Source organism: Callithrix jacchus, chromosome 16 (assembly GCF_049354715.1).
Source record: "Callithrix jacchus isolate 240 chromosome 16, calJac240_pri, whole genome shotgun sequence".
NCBI lineage: Eukaryota > Metazoa > Chordata > Mammalia > Primates > Cebidae > Callithrix > Callithrix jacchus.
The window spans coordinates 35,870,448-35,888,963 of record NC_133517.1 but is presented as its reverse complement, the minus strand read 5'-3'; the positions used below and the strand labels follow the sequence as shown (position 1 = coordinate 35,888,963).

At 37.4% G+C, this 18,516-nt stretch overlaps 1 protein-coding gene across 4 annotated transcripts in view; it reads left to right on the top strand.

Moving 5' to 3' along the window:
• Window positions 1-18,516, top strand: part of SLC26A7 (solute carrier family 26 member 7) — a 157,825-nt gene that overhangs the window by 29,411 nt on the left and 109,898 nt on the right. The window contains exon 1 of one of the 4 annotated variants that reach the window (XM_078352717.1): window positions 10,664-10,858. The exons of 2 other annotated variants lie outside the window; for them this stretch is intronic. In XM_078352717.1, coding sequence (XP_078208843.1) covers window positions 10,721-10,858 — 138 coding nt within the window. In that variant the 5' untranslated portion in view covers window positions 10,664-10,720. Of the gene's footprint in view, window positions 1-10,663; window positions 10,859-18,516 lie in introns of those variants that run through there. One more of the 4 variants, XM_078352718.1, reaches the window with a different exon arrangement.

Sequence of the window (18,516 nt, the reverse complement as noted above, 5' to 3'; positions counted from 1 at the left end):
TTTTTACTAAGCTCGGACAACGTGGAGACTACTGTTTTCTTATATTTTTTTTCACCTGAATGCAAAGTTAGAGACAAAGGGAGAAAAATTCTTGTCCTCTGCTGCTTCCAGGGTGGGGGGTGTTCAAGAGAAATGTTATAGAAAGTTAGTCCTTTAAAAAAAACACTGAAACAGGACAGGAGATAATTCCTGTTTACCTTTACCTACTTATCAGTGTTCATGGGAAAAGAGTGTCAGGATCTACAAGGAGCTTTTCATCCCCTAGTCATGCTCTGTCCTTTGTGCTCAGTACTTCCTGAAAAACTAGCCTTCGACACTGTTGAGTTGCTACTGACCCATGTAATGAACTTTTTAGTTTCATTCTATGTCTCATTCATGATCCTCTTGTTGGTGACTGCTTGGCCTTGCTTACACATTCATCTACCTGATAATCACGACCTTCCTTTTGTCTTTGATCCTTTGCTTCTCTCCTCATTTTATCTGTTACTCTAGGTAAATATATAATTTTCAGAACCCTTTCTGTGTTCACCCGAACTTCATAGAAGAGACCCTGGTACTTTTCTTGATATACAATGGTTTACTGATAAATTGAAGTAATTCTTAGTATAACATTCCTTAATAATAGATGTTTGCAATGTAATTGTACCTCTGGACATAAAGCAACCAATTAAAATCATTTTGGTAGGCACTGCAAATGAAGACTATATGGCATGGACTAACATCATTAAAAACACTATCAACTCTTTCTGGAATGGGGGTAAAGTCAGTAGTCAGTAAAAGTTTCAAGAGAAAATTATGTTTTCACCTGATTTTGAAGACTATATAAAAGTTTACTAGATAGACCACTAACAAAGGGCAGTGTAGACAGAGGAAAAACATAGGCAATGACAAGAAGAATGAAAGTTTGTTTAAATACTTTCTAGTAATAAAACTTGGTGAGAATTGAAACTGGAGAAGTTAACATAGTCTGGGTCATAAAAGTCTTGTATGACACAGAAAAAGAGTTTGGGTTGATTTTAGTAGGCAATGGAGAGCCATTGGTAGATCTTAAGGAGTGCTATGGAGGGACTTGTGTTTTACAATAATTTCTCTGGCAACGGCTTACATTACATGTTTGGAATAGGCAGGAAACTAGTTCGTAGAGACTAATTAGGAGAAATTATTTCTGGAAAATAAAGCATTGCTATCTTAACAGACAAAGGCAGAAATAGTGACAGTAGGAATAGAAAAGAGGGACAAATTCCATCCATATTAAGTGGAAGAGATAAATTTGGATCAGTGTTTCATGTAATACAAGGGTGAAAAAAAGAATATTTTGGTGACTTCCATGTTTCCGAATTGGGTGACTCAGAAAATGGGCTGTGATGCCATTTTCTGAGATACTGCATAAATAAACAAAACAAATGATATTCATTTTTATTTTTAATGCATATTGTTTTCTTGTTACTGGAGGGGTTGGTGGTGAGAGTGACCAAAATAAACAATTTCCATTTTGTATTTGTCATGTAAGTTCCCATAGGTCCTCTTGTTTTTTATTTGGGTCTAGACCTTAGAAGGGATATCATTAAGATGTATATATTGTGGTTACGGTTATGGGATTGGTTCCGATAATTAATGGATAGTTTGTAGAACATAAAGAGAAATCAGGATGGAAGCAACCTTGAGAACACTGACATTTAAGAGTGGTAAGGCCAGGCACAGAGGCTTGCATCTGTAATCTCAGCACTTTGAGAGGCTGCAGTGAGAGGAATCACAAGGTCAGGAGATCGAGATCATGGCTAACATGGTGAAATGCTATCTCTACTAAAAATACAAAAAATTAGCTGGACATAGTGGCACGCACCTGTCATTCCAGCTACTCAGGAGGCTAAGGCAGAAGAATCGCTTGACCCTAGGGGTCAGAGGTTGCAGTGAGCTGAGATTGTGCTAATGCAACAGAGCGAGACTCTGTCTCAAAAAAAGAAAAAACAATAAAAAGTCAAAAAAGAATGGGAAGTGGCTGCAGAGGGAGCTAAGAAGAAATGGTCTATGAATATCAGTGTGCTCAGGGAGCCAAGTGCTGAAATAGTTTAAACAAAGGTGTAGTTGACAGGGCCAAATGTAGCAGACTTAAAAAATATGTATGAAACATACAGTTCTCAGGACAGAAAAAAATTACTAATTAGAAACCCAAAGAGTGAAATTTAAGAAGGTAACACTGAAAGATATGCTTAGTGACAAAATCAGATGTAACCAAATAAAATGCTTCATGACTATTCAGGAAGGTAGGCAAGTTGGAAAGTCCATTCATTTATGAGTTTGTTCACCCTTCAACCCCAGTTCAACTCTTACCTTCCAATAACACTTTTTGTGATTATGTTTCTCACAATATTCCTACTTTCTTTGAATTTTGGTTACATTAATCATCCTATAAATTGCACATGTAATTGTGGAATGTTGGATGAGACTCTATGTTAGTGGAGGACCTTATAATTCATATCTTATGTCCCTTTGTATCTCTCAAGGAATTTGGTATGGATTTGGAGACACAGTAAGAGTTTTATAAGTAATTAAGAAGAACTGTCAGAAAGACCTCAGTTTTGAACTCTGGACATATCACTTGAGCAAGTTCTTCAGCTGCTCTAACATTTAGTATTCCAATATGAAAAATATGGACAATAATGCTGAGTACACCGAGTTGCTTTGAAAAACAAATGAGAGAATATAAGGTGCTCAGGGCAGAATCTAGTACAAAGGAAGTGTTCCATAAATGCTATTATTGTAACCTTCTTATTATCATCTATTCCCCACTAGAACATAAACCAGGATATGACATTTATAAACACAAACTCCACAAAAACATAGATTTTTATTTGGATTTGTCTTAGTCCATTTTGTGCTGCTATAATAGAATGCTTGAGACTGGATAAATTACAATGAACAGAAATTTATTGGCTGAGAAGTCCAAGGGTGAACAGTTGTCATTTGGCAAGGGCCTCCTTTCTGTCTTATAACATGGTAATAGACAGAGAGGGAGAGAGAGTGAGAAAGAGAGAAAGAACAAGCAAGAGAATGAGAGAGAGAAGAAGAAAGAGAGAGAGCACCAGTGAATGCCAGAGTGTGTACAAGAGAGGTGAACTCATTCCCTCAATAATGGCATTAGTTCATTCACAAGGGTGAAGCCCTTATAAAATTCTTAAATGATTCACCTCTTAATACTGTTATAATGACAACTAAATTTCAATGTGAATTTGGAAGAAGCAAACATTCAAACCATAGCAGTTGTTAATTGATATATCTCAAGTGCCTGGCACATAACTAGGTGAATTAAACATATAAGATGCTTAATTCTAGACACTTACAGAATTTTTTCTACTTCTAGATTTTAGTTTTGCTACCTGAAGGCAAGAAGATAAGGAGGTGGAGAATATTGGTTTTGTAAGAAATATTTCAAAAACAATTAGGTTAGACAAATTCTAGACATCCTTTTTTAAGGCACTCTCTCATCCCAAATTTGCCAAGGGTGGGTACTTTGAAACTTACTTCTAAATATTATGGATATTAATTATTTGATAGATATCATTTAACATTTGTCTATGCATAAATGTGTATATATTCTGTCTCTCTTCCACTTCTCTAATCTCCCAACCCTCGTCTATCTAGTTAAAAAATAGATATGGAAAAATAAAACAAACAAATCCAAAACAGAATAGGAAGAGATGCCAGAGGGCTTAATTAGCATTTTAGACTCACTCTTTAGAATATATAATTGAATATATAATTGTAATATATAACATCATAGAATATAGAAGTTTGGGTCTCTGGGAATGTGAGGCAGCACTTACATGATAACTGGGTAAAATATCATTTTTTTGAGACAGTGTCTTGTTCTGTTGACCATGTTGGAATGTAGAGGCATGTTCACAGTTCACTGCAGCCTTGACCTCCCAGTCTCAAGTGATCCTCCCACTTCAGTCTCCTGCGTATATGAGACTACAGGCATGCTCCTTTGGCTGATTTTTAAAAAAATTTTTTTGTAGAGATGGAGTCTCTTTGTATTGCTCAGGCTGGTCTTGAAATCCTGGGCTCAAGTGACCTACCCTCCTTGGTCTCTTAAGAGCTGGAACTACAGTTGTGAGCCACCATGCCTGGCCTAAAAGAATATTTTAATGACATTTTGTATTCTTGCATGATACTTGTGGGTCCATGATTATTCTCTTTTAGCTTATGATGCATACACTTTGGGGAATTGCTGGGGAATGGCACTGTGCAAAGAGAAACATCATTGTTGCTTTGGTATAATATTGTGTATCTAAGCCATTTCTTCCTCTAAAGGGAAATTGTGTGAGAGGGGAGTGCTGGCCTGGACCATGACTGTATGCACTTGTCTGAATAGACAATTGCCTCTTGGTCTTGCTTAGGGTCAGAGATTAGTGCTGTGTGCCTCTTCCCCCGCTTGCTATTTCCTCATTTTCACGTGGGCCTTACTGTGTGCTATTGCACATTTATCCTCTTGAAGCCGGTGAGCCAACTAATCCTCTCTGAAAGTAGCTGGATTATCTGTAAGTAGTAAATTAACCCTTTCAGACCATGGTGGCTATACATAATCAACTTTTGAATTAATTAAACAATCATAATCTGAAAAGTGATATCATCCTACATGTATAGTTTGATGTTTACATACATAATTCTGTCACTTTAGGGCCAAGTTCCTATTGCGTATTTTTTTCCTCTCAAATTTTGAGTATAGCTAAGTAATATCTCTTTTACTAAAATATCAAAAGACAGAAGTCACAAAAGAAAGACATCATTTTGATTAGTGATCTTGAAAAAATAATTCATAGAATTTCAAAGTGTAGTTGAGAAAACAAATTCACTACTAACTTGCATTTGTATATTATTTTATTATTACTATTATCTTGTATTCATTTGGCATTTTTTTACTTTTCAAAGAAGTCATTGATTTTTAGTGTGGTACTATGGGCCCCATTTTTGTTTATAAATCCTGGATTCTATTAAATATTACTACAGTGAAAATTCTAGCAGATAGTAGGAGTAGGAGATGGTGTTCATAAAAATTCGCCAAATCAGGCCTCCTTGTAGCCAAGATCATTTCTTCCTTCTGGGCTGAACTGAACCTGAACTGATCATTCTTCTTTCCTTCCTCTGAGAATTGGGCTTTATGGAGGTTAGAAACTATGTTGGGACTCTCATCAGGACTCACACTTGACTATCCCTCTTTCTACTTGGGTTAAAATTTGCTGAAGCAGAAATAATTCTTTGGCCAACAATCTATTTAAAGCTCTCAGACAAAGCCATAAATTGCTGATTTTTTATAATGCACTTTATCTTATCATCATATCCCACAAACTTTTGGTTTTCTTCCATTTGACACTGAGTCCCAGAAAACCAGGAACCACTGTTGCTGTCTCTTTCTCTTCCTAATCTGGGGGGGGGGTCTCAGAGTCTGAAGTAAATAGTAAGAAGAAATAAAGAAATGGTATATTTCATATATATTTGCATTTCTGCACACATGGATGCTTCCTGTCATCCTTGGAATTCTTGACATGGAATCAAGTCCTTTCTCAATGAGCCCTCCTTTCCCTTGCTTTCCTTCTAATACTGTGTTATGTGTCCTTCTCCCTGGTTTCAACGTCCAGTGATTTCTTCATTGCCAGCCTTTACCAGTGCACCCTTGGGAACCCCTCTTTCTTTGAGAATGAACTCCACACTTTCAAATGGTTCACATAATATTCTCTCTACCTGTTTGCCTTTCTTAAAACCCAGTTCTCTCACACAAAGGCAATATCTCCTGAACATCTCTCTCAAGTGGAGGCTAAACATTCTCCCACTGCCTTTGGTAATTAATGTATAAAACTGCTGTTGCATGCTCATTATCTGCCCTGTTCAATACTGCATCCCCATTTTCATATGCTCCTTTCAAAGTCAATATTTTTTCATGCTCAAATATTTTTGAAAATTTTTAAAGTAAGATATTTTAACATAAATTGAGAACACTGTCTCTTCTCAACTCAACTTCATACATCTTATGTCCAGTGGGATTGAAGTGGCTGCAGAAATGTTTACGATTTGGCTAAGAAAAAGTTGCCATAAAATACTAACATTGATGGAAATAAAATAGAGCTCACAATATGACACTATAACAAGAACATTGTCAATAAGCTTGTTAATTTTGGCAATTCAAATATTTATGTTTCTGTATAAGAAAACTTAAAATGCCCTAAAACTTTACAGCTATCAAGAATCTTAATAAAGCATCTTTCAATTTTATAGTCTAATTTCACATAGCATTATTAACTAGGTAAAAAACTAAAATAAAAAATTTTAATGTATCAATATTGAAAAACAAATAAATAATGCTATCTGAGGCTTATTCGCCCCCACCCCGCAATTAGTGACTGAGTCAGGATTTATGTGCTGCTACCATATATCATTAGGGAGTGTAAATCAAGAGGGCAGGAGCTAGGAATCAGAACGGAGAGATGAGAGGATGCTTGTCACAGAGCTGACTACTGCCAAGAGTGACTAACTGCTATTTCATTGGGACCATGACCCCCCCCCAAAGCTATCAGTGTCACTTCTAGACCATTTTCAGTGACAGGGAGAGGGGGGAAGTGTAAACATTTATTCTCTAGCTCACTCTCTTCTTGGTTAAAGTTTTATTCTTTGGGTGCTCCTCTGAGTTGGCATGTATGAGTCTGGGCATTAACAGAATCCCAGAGCAGGTGTCAACAGGGAAGCCCCAGGGTTCTAGAAAAAAAAAAAAAGGACCTATTAGATTACATCACAGGAAATCAGACAGAGCCCTTGCAGAGCTACAAGAGACAGGTGAGGCCAAGAACATCTGAACTGATGCGTAAGAGATATATGATATACAAAAGGAAAGCCAAAATTATCTTTCTATTCTCTCTGTGGAAAACATTACACAAATCGTTATCATATGCAGAAGTGTTCAAAGACTACACAGCCTAAAATCATAGTATATAGACATATATGTTATATATATATATATGTGTGTGTATCATAGAGTAAAAGTATTATAGAGGTATATAATGTGATTAAAACAAAATGTTCTTTTTCTGAATCATGGAATTTGTTAGCTTCTTACAATGTATAATTTGGTATGATTTCTCATTCTAAATAAATATTTGCCTTTATAACTAATTTTATTATTTTTTTAATTGACAAAAATTGTATATACTTATGAAATACATGATATTTTGATATTTGTATGCATTATGAAATGGCTAAATCAAGCTAATTAACATATGCATTTCCTCACACTTTTTGTGGTGTGGACACTTAAAATCTAATCTCTTAGCAATTTTCAAGTGTGCAATGTATCGTTATTAATTATCATCACCATGGTGTACAGTAGTTCTTTTTAACTTATTTCTTCTAACTGAAAATTTTTGCCTTTTGACCACATATATCCCACCTCCTCCAAACTCCGACCTCTATCAGCTTCTGCTAACTCTCATTTTACTCTTTAGTTCAGCTTCCTTAGATTCCCTATATAAGTAAGATTAGGTGGTAATCGTCTTTCTGTGCCTGGCTTGTTTCATTTAATATGTCCTTCAAATTCATCTATGGTGTCACAAATGATAGGATCCCCTTATTTTATGGCTGAACAGTATTTCACGGTGTATATATACAAAAGATTTTTAAAAATTTAGTTGCCCTTTGATGGACACTCAGGTTGATACACTGTCTTGGCAGTCGTGAACAGTGCTGCAATGACAGTGAGAGTGCAGATATCTGTTTGATATACTGATTTCATTTTCTTTGGATATATACCCAGTAGTAGAATTGCTGAATCGTATAGCTGTTCTATTTTTAACTTTTTGAGGAACCTCCACACTGTTTTCTGTAATGACTATACTCATTTACGTTACCAGCGACAGTATACATGGCTTCCCTTTTCTTCATATCCTCATCAACACTTATCTTTTGCCTTTTTGTTAATATTCATTCTAATTGAGGTGAGGTAATATTTCATTGTGGTTTTAATTTGTATTTCCCTAATGATTAGTATAATCAAGTATTTTTAATTTTAATATACCTGTTGGTTCTTTGTGTGTCTTCTTCTGAGAAACTTCTATTCAGGTTTTTTGCCCATTTAAAAAAATCAGGTTACTTACTTTCTTGCTCTTGAGTTGAGTTCCTTACATGTTTTGAGTATTAACCTCATATTAGATGTATGGTTTGCGGATATTTTATTCCAGTCTGTAGGTTGTCACTTCATTCTGTTGATTGTTTCCTTCGCTGTGTAGAAGCTTTTTAGTTCGATGTAATCCCATTAGTCTATTTTTTTCTTCTTTTAACCTGTGCCTGTGGCATTATATAAAAAATAAATCAGTACCCAGACCAATGTCATGGAGCTTTTCCACATATTTTCTTCTAGTAGTTTTATAGTTTCACCTTTTATGTGGAAGGTAACTAATTCTATGTGTAATTTTATCTTTCCTGTAGGAAGTCTCCCAACATATGTACAATTTGGGACTTAGAAAACCTCTATCTGTCCCTTGGCTCAAGTTTCTCCTACCTTAAAACTAATAAGAAAACAAACGCAACTTTTCTTGATCTCATGTCCCCTTTTAGCACCAAGCCTTTCTCTCCTCTTCCAAACAGGACTTTTCAAAGATGAGTTCATATTTTCTCACTCTTATTCCACTGAGATCCATTCAATCCTCCTTGTTCTCTACATCCTCTATTCCCTAGGAAGCACTCTTCCTAAGACCACCAGTATCTCTCTATTCTCAGGTTCAAAGGGCATTTCTGTCATTTGCCAGGAGTGCCATTTCAGTGGAATTACCACAGATTCTTGATCCTGGCTTTTTAAATGCTCCTCTACTTCTTTTTCTCTGTATCTGGCAATTGCCATTAGTCTATTTTTCCTTCTTTTCATCTGATCAGTCTCTTCACAGGACCTAAGTCAGGGCTTTGGATCCAGTCAGCCACCTTTGGCCCTGTGGTGTATTCCAGAGAGCAAGTGTTCTGTACTCAAGCCTCAGGCAGTGACGCCAATTAGTTTTAAAATATGTTTGTGTAACACCTATTTATATATGATGAGCTATATATTTTTTTGGAAATGCTGTCCCTTTCTTCACTGCCACCACCTGGATATCTGTGGTAGTTTCCTAACTGTTCTTTCTGTCAGTCTTGCTTTTCTTTTATATAACTTCTGTAGTGATCACCTAAAAAGGAAACCTCATAATTTCTCCCCTTAGAAAAATATTTCCTAACGGCTTCCATAAAATTCAGGACAATGTTCAGATTGCTTTAAAAAGTCTTAATCAAAAATATTTAAATTGCATAGGTTTTATAAACTCATTATACAAAGTGACAAAGATTCAAAGATATATAAAAAGTACCAGTAGCCCTCTTTTTAGATTTTTACATAAAAGTATCACAACAAAACAAATGTATAAGACTTGTTTTTGATGTGTAACCATATATAACAAACATGTCTTCCAGTTAATGGGTATAGTTCTAACTCAGTCTTTTAAAGAGCTGTATAATATTCCATAGTACGGTTGTGTAGAAGTGTGTCTAATGATATTTATATTGATACAGGCATTGAAATTACAGTCAGCTCTCCAAATCCATAAGCATCAAAACCCCTGAATATTGAGGGCTGCTATACTATGTCATTTCTATAAGCGACTTGAAAATCTGCAGATTTTGGTATCCTGGGGTGTTCTGGAAACAATTGCTGGCAAATACAAAAGGCTGCCTGGATTTTCATGTTCAATCAGTGCATAAACTATTTTAAATTCACAGCATTAGGTATACATTCCTATAGGACTGTTAGACAGTTTCCCAAGCCACTGTATCAAGGTATATATGTATTTGGAGATGTTTCTTACCCACATCTTTTCTTTCTTCTTCTGGTACCTTGGAGAATCATCCCCGTCCCAATCTTGGGCCATTGGTTCCTATACATCAACGTTATCTGCCATGAGGGATAGGAACTTCCTCTGGCCTAATTAGAGACTGCATTTCTCTGGCCACAATGATAGTAGCATTTTGCTTTTCAGAATATTAGGCATACCTTTTCAGCTTTTTATTGATACTTTACATTGGAAAGTTGTATATCTTTTGTTGATATTCACTAGCTGATTTCTCTTTGAGAATTCTTATTTTTTTAGTCACACTTATTAAGGTAAAATTTGCACATCACTTTTTTCAACTTCTCAGCTACCTGAGGCCATCATTTTTCGTTCAAGTGTAGTCACCCTTAGATTCAGTTTGATCTTCACCCTTTGGTTGTTTTGAGAACCAAAATATAACTAACCACTTAAGTTAGTTCTAATTAGGGTATATGTTTTCTCAGCACCTACATCACCCTTGCCATTAGGCTCTCTCAAGCGGAAATGAGTGATAAGCTGTGCAAGGCAAGGCTGTTTCTGTCTTTGTGGGCAGAGGACAGTCAGCTGAGGTTTGAGAAGACTTTTCAGGATTGATTAGAAAACTTCTCAACTACGGAAGTTCTACGAACTGCTGTAGTGCTGCTCTAGAGTCACAAGATGGAACAAGCCCTCTCAGTGCCACACAGGTCAATGGGACAGGAGTTCTCTGAGGGTCTATGCTTCTGCTGGCCAAAATCTTCCTCCTCCCCAAGCAATGCTAAAATCCTTGTTTTTGCTCAGCTCTTGAGGAGGCACAAGCTCTTTCCTCTGTCATTAGGTCTGTTGGATTTCCTCTGGAACCAAAGAGAATGCAGCTAAGCACTTGTGATTATGGCATCAACTTTGACTTCAGATGCTCCTTCCTGGCCCTGTCTAACCTGACTGTTGTATTACAACACAGAGGAAGTTGGGGGAACCAGGAGCTCTTGTATCACCCTGAATCTCAGGTAAGTTCTTAACACTTAACACAGAAGACTTTACCATCTAATTTCACCCCCCGGAACTTTGTCACATGTGTCCCTTTTGCTCAGCATACCAAATGTTTTTACAACCCTGGTGAACTGAGCAAACATTTTCAGAACTCTGTGCCTTTGAACATATTTCTTCTACCTAAATTAATCTCCTCCTCAAGCATCTCCTCCTCATGCTTTTTTGTTCATCTGTTACTCCTCATTCAGTACTCAGTGTAAGAATTGCCACTTTTTGTGAGACTACTTGGGATCCAGTCATTCATTTCCGTCTTATTGTTTAGTTATCTTTAGTAGCAGAAAATTTTTTTAAAAAATCATTCTTGTTTCCATGACACCATACTTGTGAGCTAAAACATTCTAGAACTTTTGTGTAAGGAAATCTCAAATTTTAAAAGAGTGTCTGATTCAAGATTTTTATCTTTCCACTATCCTAGTGTTAAGGGATTCAAGATATTTCCACCATATTTTTTGGAATAAAGGAATATATGAGACAAACTTAAAGGTTCTTTAAGAGAAGAGAAGGGGAGAAGTTCAGGAAGGGAGAGAGGGAGTAGGTGAAAGATGGGGAAGGGAGAGAAGAATAGGGAGAGGGAAAACAGAATTTGTACGACACCTTCACAATTCCTGAGGTAGCTATTCAGACTTTCTAATTGTTACCTAGTAAAGTGCCTTAGGTTCACCTTATTTTCCATTTTCCTTGTTCATACAAGATGGGCTTTCATTTTCACTGAAAAGACTACTCATCAGGACCTTAAATTGGTGATTAAAGAATATAGCACAGGATTGAATCTTTCATTTTTTTGCGGGGGGGAGGTCTTCTTGTTGGTATTTTCTCCAAATTCAAAACTCTTTTTCTCTTATGAAAATTATTGGTACTTAGCCCTTATTCCTTGGGATGAGAACTTTAAAGTGCTTCTCTCTTTAGCCATTTTAGTCTTAAGCTTTTAAATGCAAGCAAAAATGCTTCTGAAACTCAATATTGAAGACATCACTCTGCCACCTCCACTCCCAACTCCCAGGCGTTTGTAAGAAATACTTAAGCTTTGTCTCTGGCGGCTTTTATTCACATGGAGTATCTTTACTGAATGGGTGTTATTTACATAATACTATGAACTATCAAGTGGTAAGACTTATTAGGACAAGAACTTTGGCTTTGGGTTTAAAATAAATTTCTCAAATTCTAGAGTTCCTTTTCTACCATCACCAAATGTAGTAATCCATCTGTGAGCCCAACATTTGGAACTACTGAAAAACGTTGCTTGGTTTTGGTTTGGCAACTTAAAAAAAAATGAATGCAGTCCTTTAACATCATTTTGAGAAATACATGTATGTAGACAAATACATGTACATAGAAAATGGCCAAACTAAAAGTTTTCCGTTTTTGTAGAAGATGTTTTATTTTCTGTTTTTGTAGAAGATAGGGGAAATTTATCGTTGCTTTTCTGAGTGGTAGTTCCTCAGTCACTGGTCACAAATAAGGTTGGTTTGATCATCTGGAAAGAGGCACTGTTTTCTTATTTCCCAAAAATGTGAATACCCTAACAGCAACTCTGGTGAGAAGCAGGCTGGGAGTAGAGGCCAGGAGCCTTTAGGGTTTTACATGAGCCAGTCAGCCTGGGTTTAGTCATCTTGATACTTTGCAAATATTTTCTTTGTTGTGTGTCAGAAATTAGAGAGACGAATGAGACAATTTAATTGTTTTCCTTTTTGTGGAAACTTAAACCTACAAAGCTTTAAAAGACTAACCACAGTTCCAAACATGGTTGGCCCATCTTTACTCTCATTTGTTTTTAGACATTGAACAGGCTCCATCTCCTTAAAGTTATAGACACTGAGTCTGAGAATATTGCCTTGAGAATCTTGTGAACACAATTTCTAGTGGTGGTACTTTCACCTGAGTATTAAGCAAGCAGTTCTTTAAAAGACTATCTTTACATTTAGCAACATAATCTCATAATCTTCTGTAGAAACTAAATTTCTTAGGTGCTATTTTTGATGATTCCTAATACAAAATTTAAATGTTATAGATACTCAGAGACTGTGAATTAGAAGTATAAAAGTTGTAATATTTTTTAATCTTTATTAAGGACAAGTGATTTGATCCTGTAAAGAATGTGAGGTTGAACACTCTAGCATCAAATGACCTCTTACTTTCTGTCTCCCTCTAAAAATTGTCACCTAAATTAGTTGTGTAGGGTGGCCACAATAAAGTACCACAAACAGGGTGGCTTACACAACAGGAACTTATTCTTGAGTCTAGAAGTCCAAAAAAGGTGTTGACAGGTTTGGTTTCTTCCAAAGGCCATCAGGGGAGTATCTGTTCCATGCCTCCTCCTAGCTTCTGGTGGTTTGCTGGCAACCTTTGACATTTTTCTGCATCTGGAAACAGCACCTCAGTCTTCACTTGATGTTCACATGACTTCATCCTCAAGTGGCACTCATATGCCTCCATCCTCACGTGGCACTCACATGCCTCCATCCTCACGTGGCACTCACATGCCTCCATCCTCACGTGACACTCACATGCCTCCATCCTCACGTGGTGCTCCATGCCTTCATTCTCACATGGCACTCACATGCCTTCATCTTTACATGGCGTTCATACGCCTTCATCATCACATGATGTTCTTCCTGTGTGCTTTCATGTCTCTTTGCATGGTCTTCTTTTATAAAGACACCAGTCATGTTGCATTAGGGGGCCTACTCTATTCCATTATGAGCTCTTCCTAACTAATTATATAATATATGTCCTTATTTCAAATAAGATCACATTCTGAGGTACTGGGGGTTAGCAGAGGGTTAGTTCAACATATAAATTTTAGGGGAACACAATTCAACCTATAACAGTACTCAAAGGTGCTCTATGAAGAGGATAGACATTCCTGGGGCAGTAACTTCTCCTGTAATAGCTGCTCCACTGGGTTGTGTTAGCTGTAGTTTTCTGGATCATATTTGAAGATCTTAGATCCATAACCAATGGCTCTAAGTCTATAAAATATTGTTGGCCTCGTATTCACATCTGCAGGAAACAAAACTAGTACTTCTGGATCCTAGCTGCCCAACCTTACAATAAAAAGGTAAGGTGACTAGGCCAACAAAAAGTAAAGTATCTAACAGAGGGGTGTTCTATGTGTAATTCTAGCATCTATTTCTAACTTCAGATACATTACTCAGTTTCTAAACTTCATACATGTTTCTTTGGTTTTCTTAATACTTGCTATAATGTCACGTAAATATAAATAAACTAGTCTGAAACTAAAATAAAATCTGAATCATAATATAGAAATCTTAACTGTGATAGATATCTCTCTTTCTCATCACTAGTGACTGAGTCACTTTCTAGTGATCTCAGCCAAAATATTATAATAGGAGCAGAGACAGAGACTGAGCTACTTTCCTGCTTTCATGGTCCTTCCTGGTCAGGGGTCGGGCACTGTGCCTAGGGAAGCCAATCTCACCACAGTGTGGGTTGGAGGGTCAAGGCATACTGGTGGCAAACGTTCAGCTTCACACTAAGGGCTTCTTGAAAGGTCGGTAGTGTTCACAAACCCAGAGACTACTGGTGATTTTAACATGGAAATCTAGAATCTCTTCTCCTATAACAATTATCACACCTACAAAGCATGTTTTCTTACAAATTACATCTTTCAAAGTATTCTCATGACTGTTCTTTTGTGGCTCTATCAGCCTAACATTACTATTAAATAATTTTCCATCTAAAATTAATCAGCCATCTAAATATTTCAATTTCTTAAATTGTACTTTAGGTTCTGGGGTACCTGTGCAGATCATGCAGGATTGTTGCATAGGTACACACATGGCAATATGGTTTGCTGCCTCCATCCCCCCGTCTCCTACATCTGGCCTTTCTCCACATGTTATCCCTCCCAGACCTCCCCACCCCGCCCCTGCTGTCCCTCCCTTGCCCCCTCCAACAGACTCCAGTGTATGATGCTCCCCTCCCTGTGTTCATGTGTTGTCATTGTTCATTACTTGCCTATGAGTGAGAACATGCGGTGTTTGATTTTCTGTTCTTGTGTCAGTTTGCTGAGAATGATGGTTTCCAGATTCATCCATGTCACTATAAAGGACATGAACTCATCATTTTTTATGGCTGCATAGTATTCCAGGGTGTATATGTACCACATTTTCCTTGTCCAGTCTATCATCGATGTGTTCTAGGTCTTTGCTGTTGGAAACAGTGCCACTATGAACATGTGTTCATGTGTCATTATAATTGAATGATTTATAATCCTTTAGGTATATACCCAGTAATAAGATTGCTGGGTCACATGGAATTCTATTTCTAGGTCCTTGAGGAATGCCACACTGTCCTCCACAATGGGTGAACTAGTTTACACTCCCACCAACAGTGTAAAAGTGTTCCTATTTCTCCACATCCTCTTCAGCATCTGTTGTCTCCAGATTTTTTAATGATCGCCATTCTAACTGGCATGATATGGTATCTAAATGTGGTTTTGATTTGCATTTCTCTAATAATCAGTAATGATGAGCATGTTTTCATATGTTTGTTGGCCTCATATATGTCTTCTTTTGAAAAATGTCTGTTCGTATCCTTCACCTCTATTTTGGCTTTTGTTGCCAATGCTTTTGGTGTTTTAGTTATAAAGTCCTTTCCTATGCCTATGTCCTGAATGGTTTTGCCTAGGTTTTCTTCTAGGGTTTTTAGGGTGTTAGGTCTTATGTTTAAGTCTTTAATCTATCTGGAGTTAATTTTAGTGTAAGGTGTCAGGAAGGGGTCCAGTTTCTGCTCTCTGCACACTTCTAGTTTTCCCAAAACCACTTATTAAACAGGGAATCCTTTCCCAATTGCTTGTTTTTGTCTGGTTTGTCAAAGATCAGATGGTTGTAGATGTGTGGTATTGTCTCCAGGGCCTCTGTTCTGTTCCATTGGTCTATATCTCTGTTTTGGTACCTACCATGCTGTTTTGATTACTGTAGCCTTGTAGTATAGCTTGAAATCAGGTAGCGTGATGCCTCCGGCTTTGTTCTTTTTGTGTAGGGTTGTCTTGGCTATGCAAGCTCTCTTTTGGTTCCATATGAAGTTTCAGGTGGTTTTTTCTAGTTCTGTGAAGAAGGTCATTGATAGCTTGATGTGGATAGCCTTGAATCTATAAATTACTTTGGGCAGTATGGCCATGTTCATGATATTGATTCTTCCTAACCATGAGCATGGAATGTTTCTCCATCTGTTTGTGTCCTCTCTTAGTTCATTGAGCAGTGGTTTGTAGTTCTCCTTGAAGAGGTCCTGTACATTCTTTGTTAGTTACATTCCTAGGTATTTTATTCTCTTTTTAGCAATTGTGAATGGGAGTTTGCTCATGATTTGGCTCTCTGTTAGTCTATTACTGGTGTATAGGAATGCTTGTGATTTCTGCACATTGATTTTGTATCCTGAGGCTTTGTTGAAGTTGCTTATCAATTTAAGGAGATTTTGGACTGGAATGATAGGGTCTTCTAAATATATAATTAATTGTGTCATCTGCAAATAGAGACAATTTGACTTCCTCTTTTCCCAGTTGAATAACCTTTTTTTTTCTTGCCTAATTGCTCTGGCTAGAACTTCCAATACTATACTGAATAGGAGTGGTGAGAGAGGGCATCCTTGTCTAGTGCTGGATTTCAAAGGGAGTGCTTCCAGTTTTTGCCCATTCAATATGATATTGGCTGTAGGTTTGTCGTAAATTGCTTTTATTGTTTTGAGATATGTTCCTTCAATACCTAGTTTATTGAGAGTTTTTAGCATAAAGGGATGTTAAATTTTGTCAAAGGCCTTCTCTGCATCTATTGAGATAATCATGTGGTTTTTGTCTTTGGTTCTGTTTATGTGGTGAATTATGTTTATAGACTTGTGCATGTTGAACCAGCCTTGCATCCCTGGGATGAAGCCTACTTGATGGTGATGGATAAGCCTTTTGATGTGCTGTTGCAATCGGATTGCCCATATTTTATTGAAGATTTTTGCATCTATGTTCATCATGGATATTGGCCTGAAGTTTTCTTTTTTCCTTGAGTCTCTGCCGGGTTTTGGTATCAGAATGATGTTTGTCTCATAAAATGATTTGGGAAGGATTCCCTCATTTTGTATTGTTTGCAATAGTTTCCGAAGGAATGGTAAAAGCTCCTCTTTGTACATCTGGTAGAAATCAGCTGTGAAACCATCAAGACCTGGATTTTTTTTGGTTGGTAGGCTATTAATTGCTGCTTCAACTTCAGCCCTTGTTATTGGTCTATTCAAGGTTTCAACTTCTTTGTGGTTTAGGCTTGAGGGTGCAAGTGTCCAGGAATTTATCCATTTCTTCTAGGTTTACTAATTTATGTGCATAGAGTTGTTGGTAGTAATCTCTGATTGTAGTTTGTATTTCTGTGAAATTGGTCGTGATATCCCCTTTATTATTTTTTATTGCATCTATTTGTTTCTTCACCCTTGTCTTTTTTATTAATCTGGCTAGCAGTGTGTCTATTGTGTTGATCTTTTCAAAAAACCAGCTCCTGGATTTATTGATTTTGAAGGATTTTTTTTTGTGTCTCTATCTCCTTCACTTCTGCTCTGATCTTAGTTATTTCTTGTCTTCTGCTAGCTTTTGAGTTTTTAAAATCTTGCTTCTGTAGCTCTTTCAATTTTGATGATAAGGTGTAGATTTTAGATCTTTCCTTGCTTCTAAGGTGGGCATTTTTTGCTATAAATTTCCCTCTAGAAACTGCTTTAAGTGTATCCAAGAGAGTCTAGTACATTGTGTCTTCTTTCTTGTTGGTTTCGAAGCACATATTTATTTCTGCCTTCATTTCATTATCTAGTTGACATTCAGGAGCCAGTTGTTCAGTTTCAATGAAGTTTTGCAGTTCTGAGTTAGTTTCATAATTCTGAGTTCTAATTTGATTGCACTCTTGTCTGGGAGACTGTTTTTTGTGGTTTCCATTCTTTTGCATTTGCTAAGGAGTGATTTACTTCCAGTTATGTGGTCAGTTTTAGAGTAGCTCTCTGACGTGGGTCAGAGAGCTGCTTGAGGAGACAGTCTGTCCCTTATATGAGCTAAAGTGCTTTGCTGGGAGCTCTGTTGTTTCATGCAGAGCTGCTGGACAGGTACTTTTAAGTCTGCTGCAGCAGAACCCATAACCGCCTCTTTTACCAGGTGCTATGTCCTAGAAAGGTCGTCTTTATTTATAAGTTCCTGTCATGCTGCTGCCTTTTTTCATAGATGCCCTGCCCTGCACAGGGTGGTTTGGTCGCAGTCTGCCAGCAGAGGCTCTGCCCAGCTGCTGTGTGAACTGCCTCTGTAGTGGCGGACATACTTGGTAGTGGTGGTCACCCTTCCCTGCACTGAGCTGGACCATCCTGGGTCCAGCTATGCTTGCTGTGAAACTCTCAATCTAGAGCATTTCAGATTGCCTGTTTTGTGGGGGTGGTACCCACTGAGGCTGATTGCCTGGATCCCTGTCTCTGACCCCTCCCTTTCAGTTGAATGGGTGGATCTGTCTCCCAGGCATTCCAGGCACAAGTTGAAATGGCTGCCCCGACTTGTGTGAGTTTCTGTGTGCCAACACAGTACTGGCTAAAACCACTGTGGTGGTTTTATCTTGGATCCTCTCATAAATATTTCAATGTTTGGATC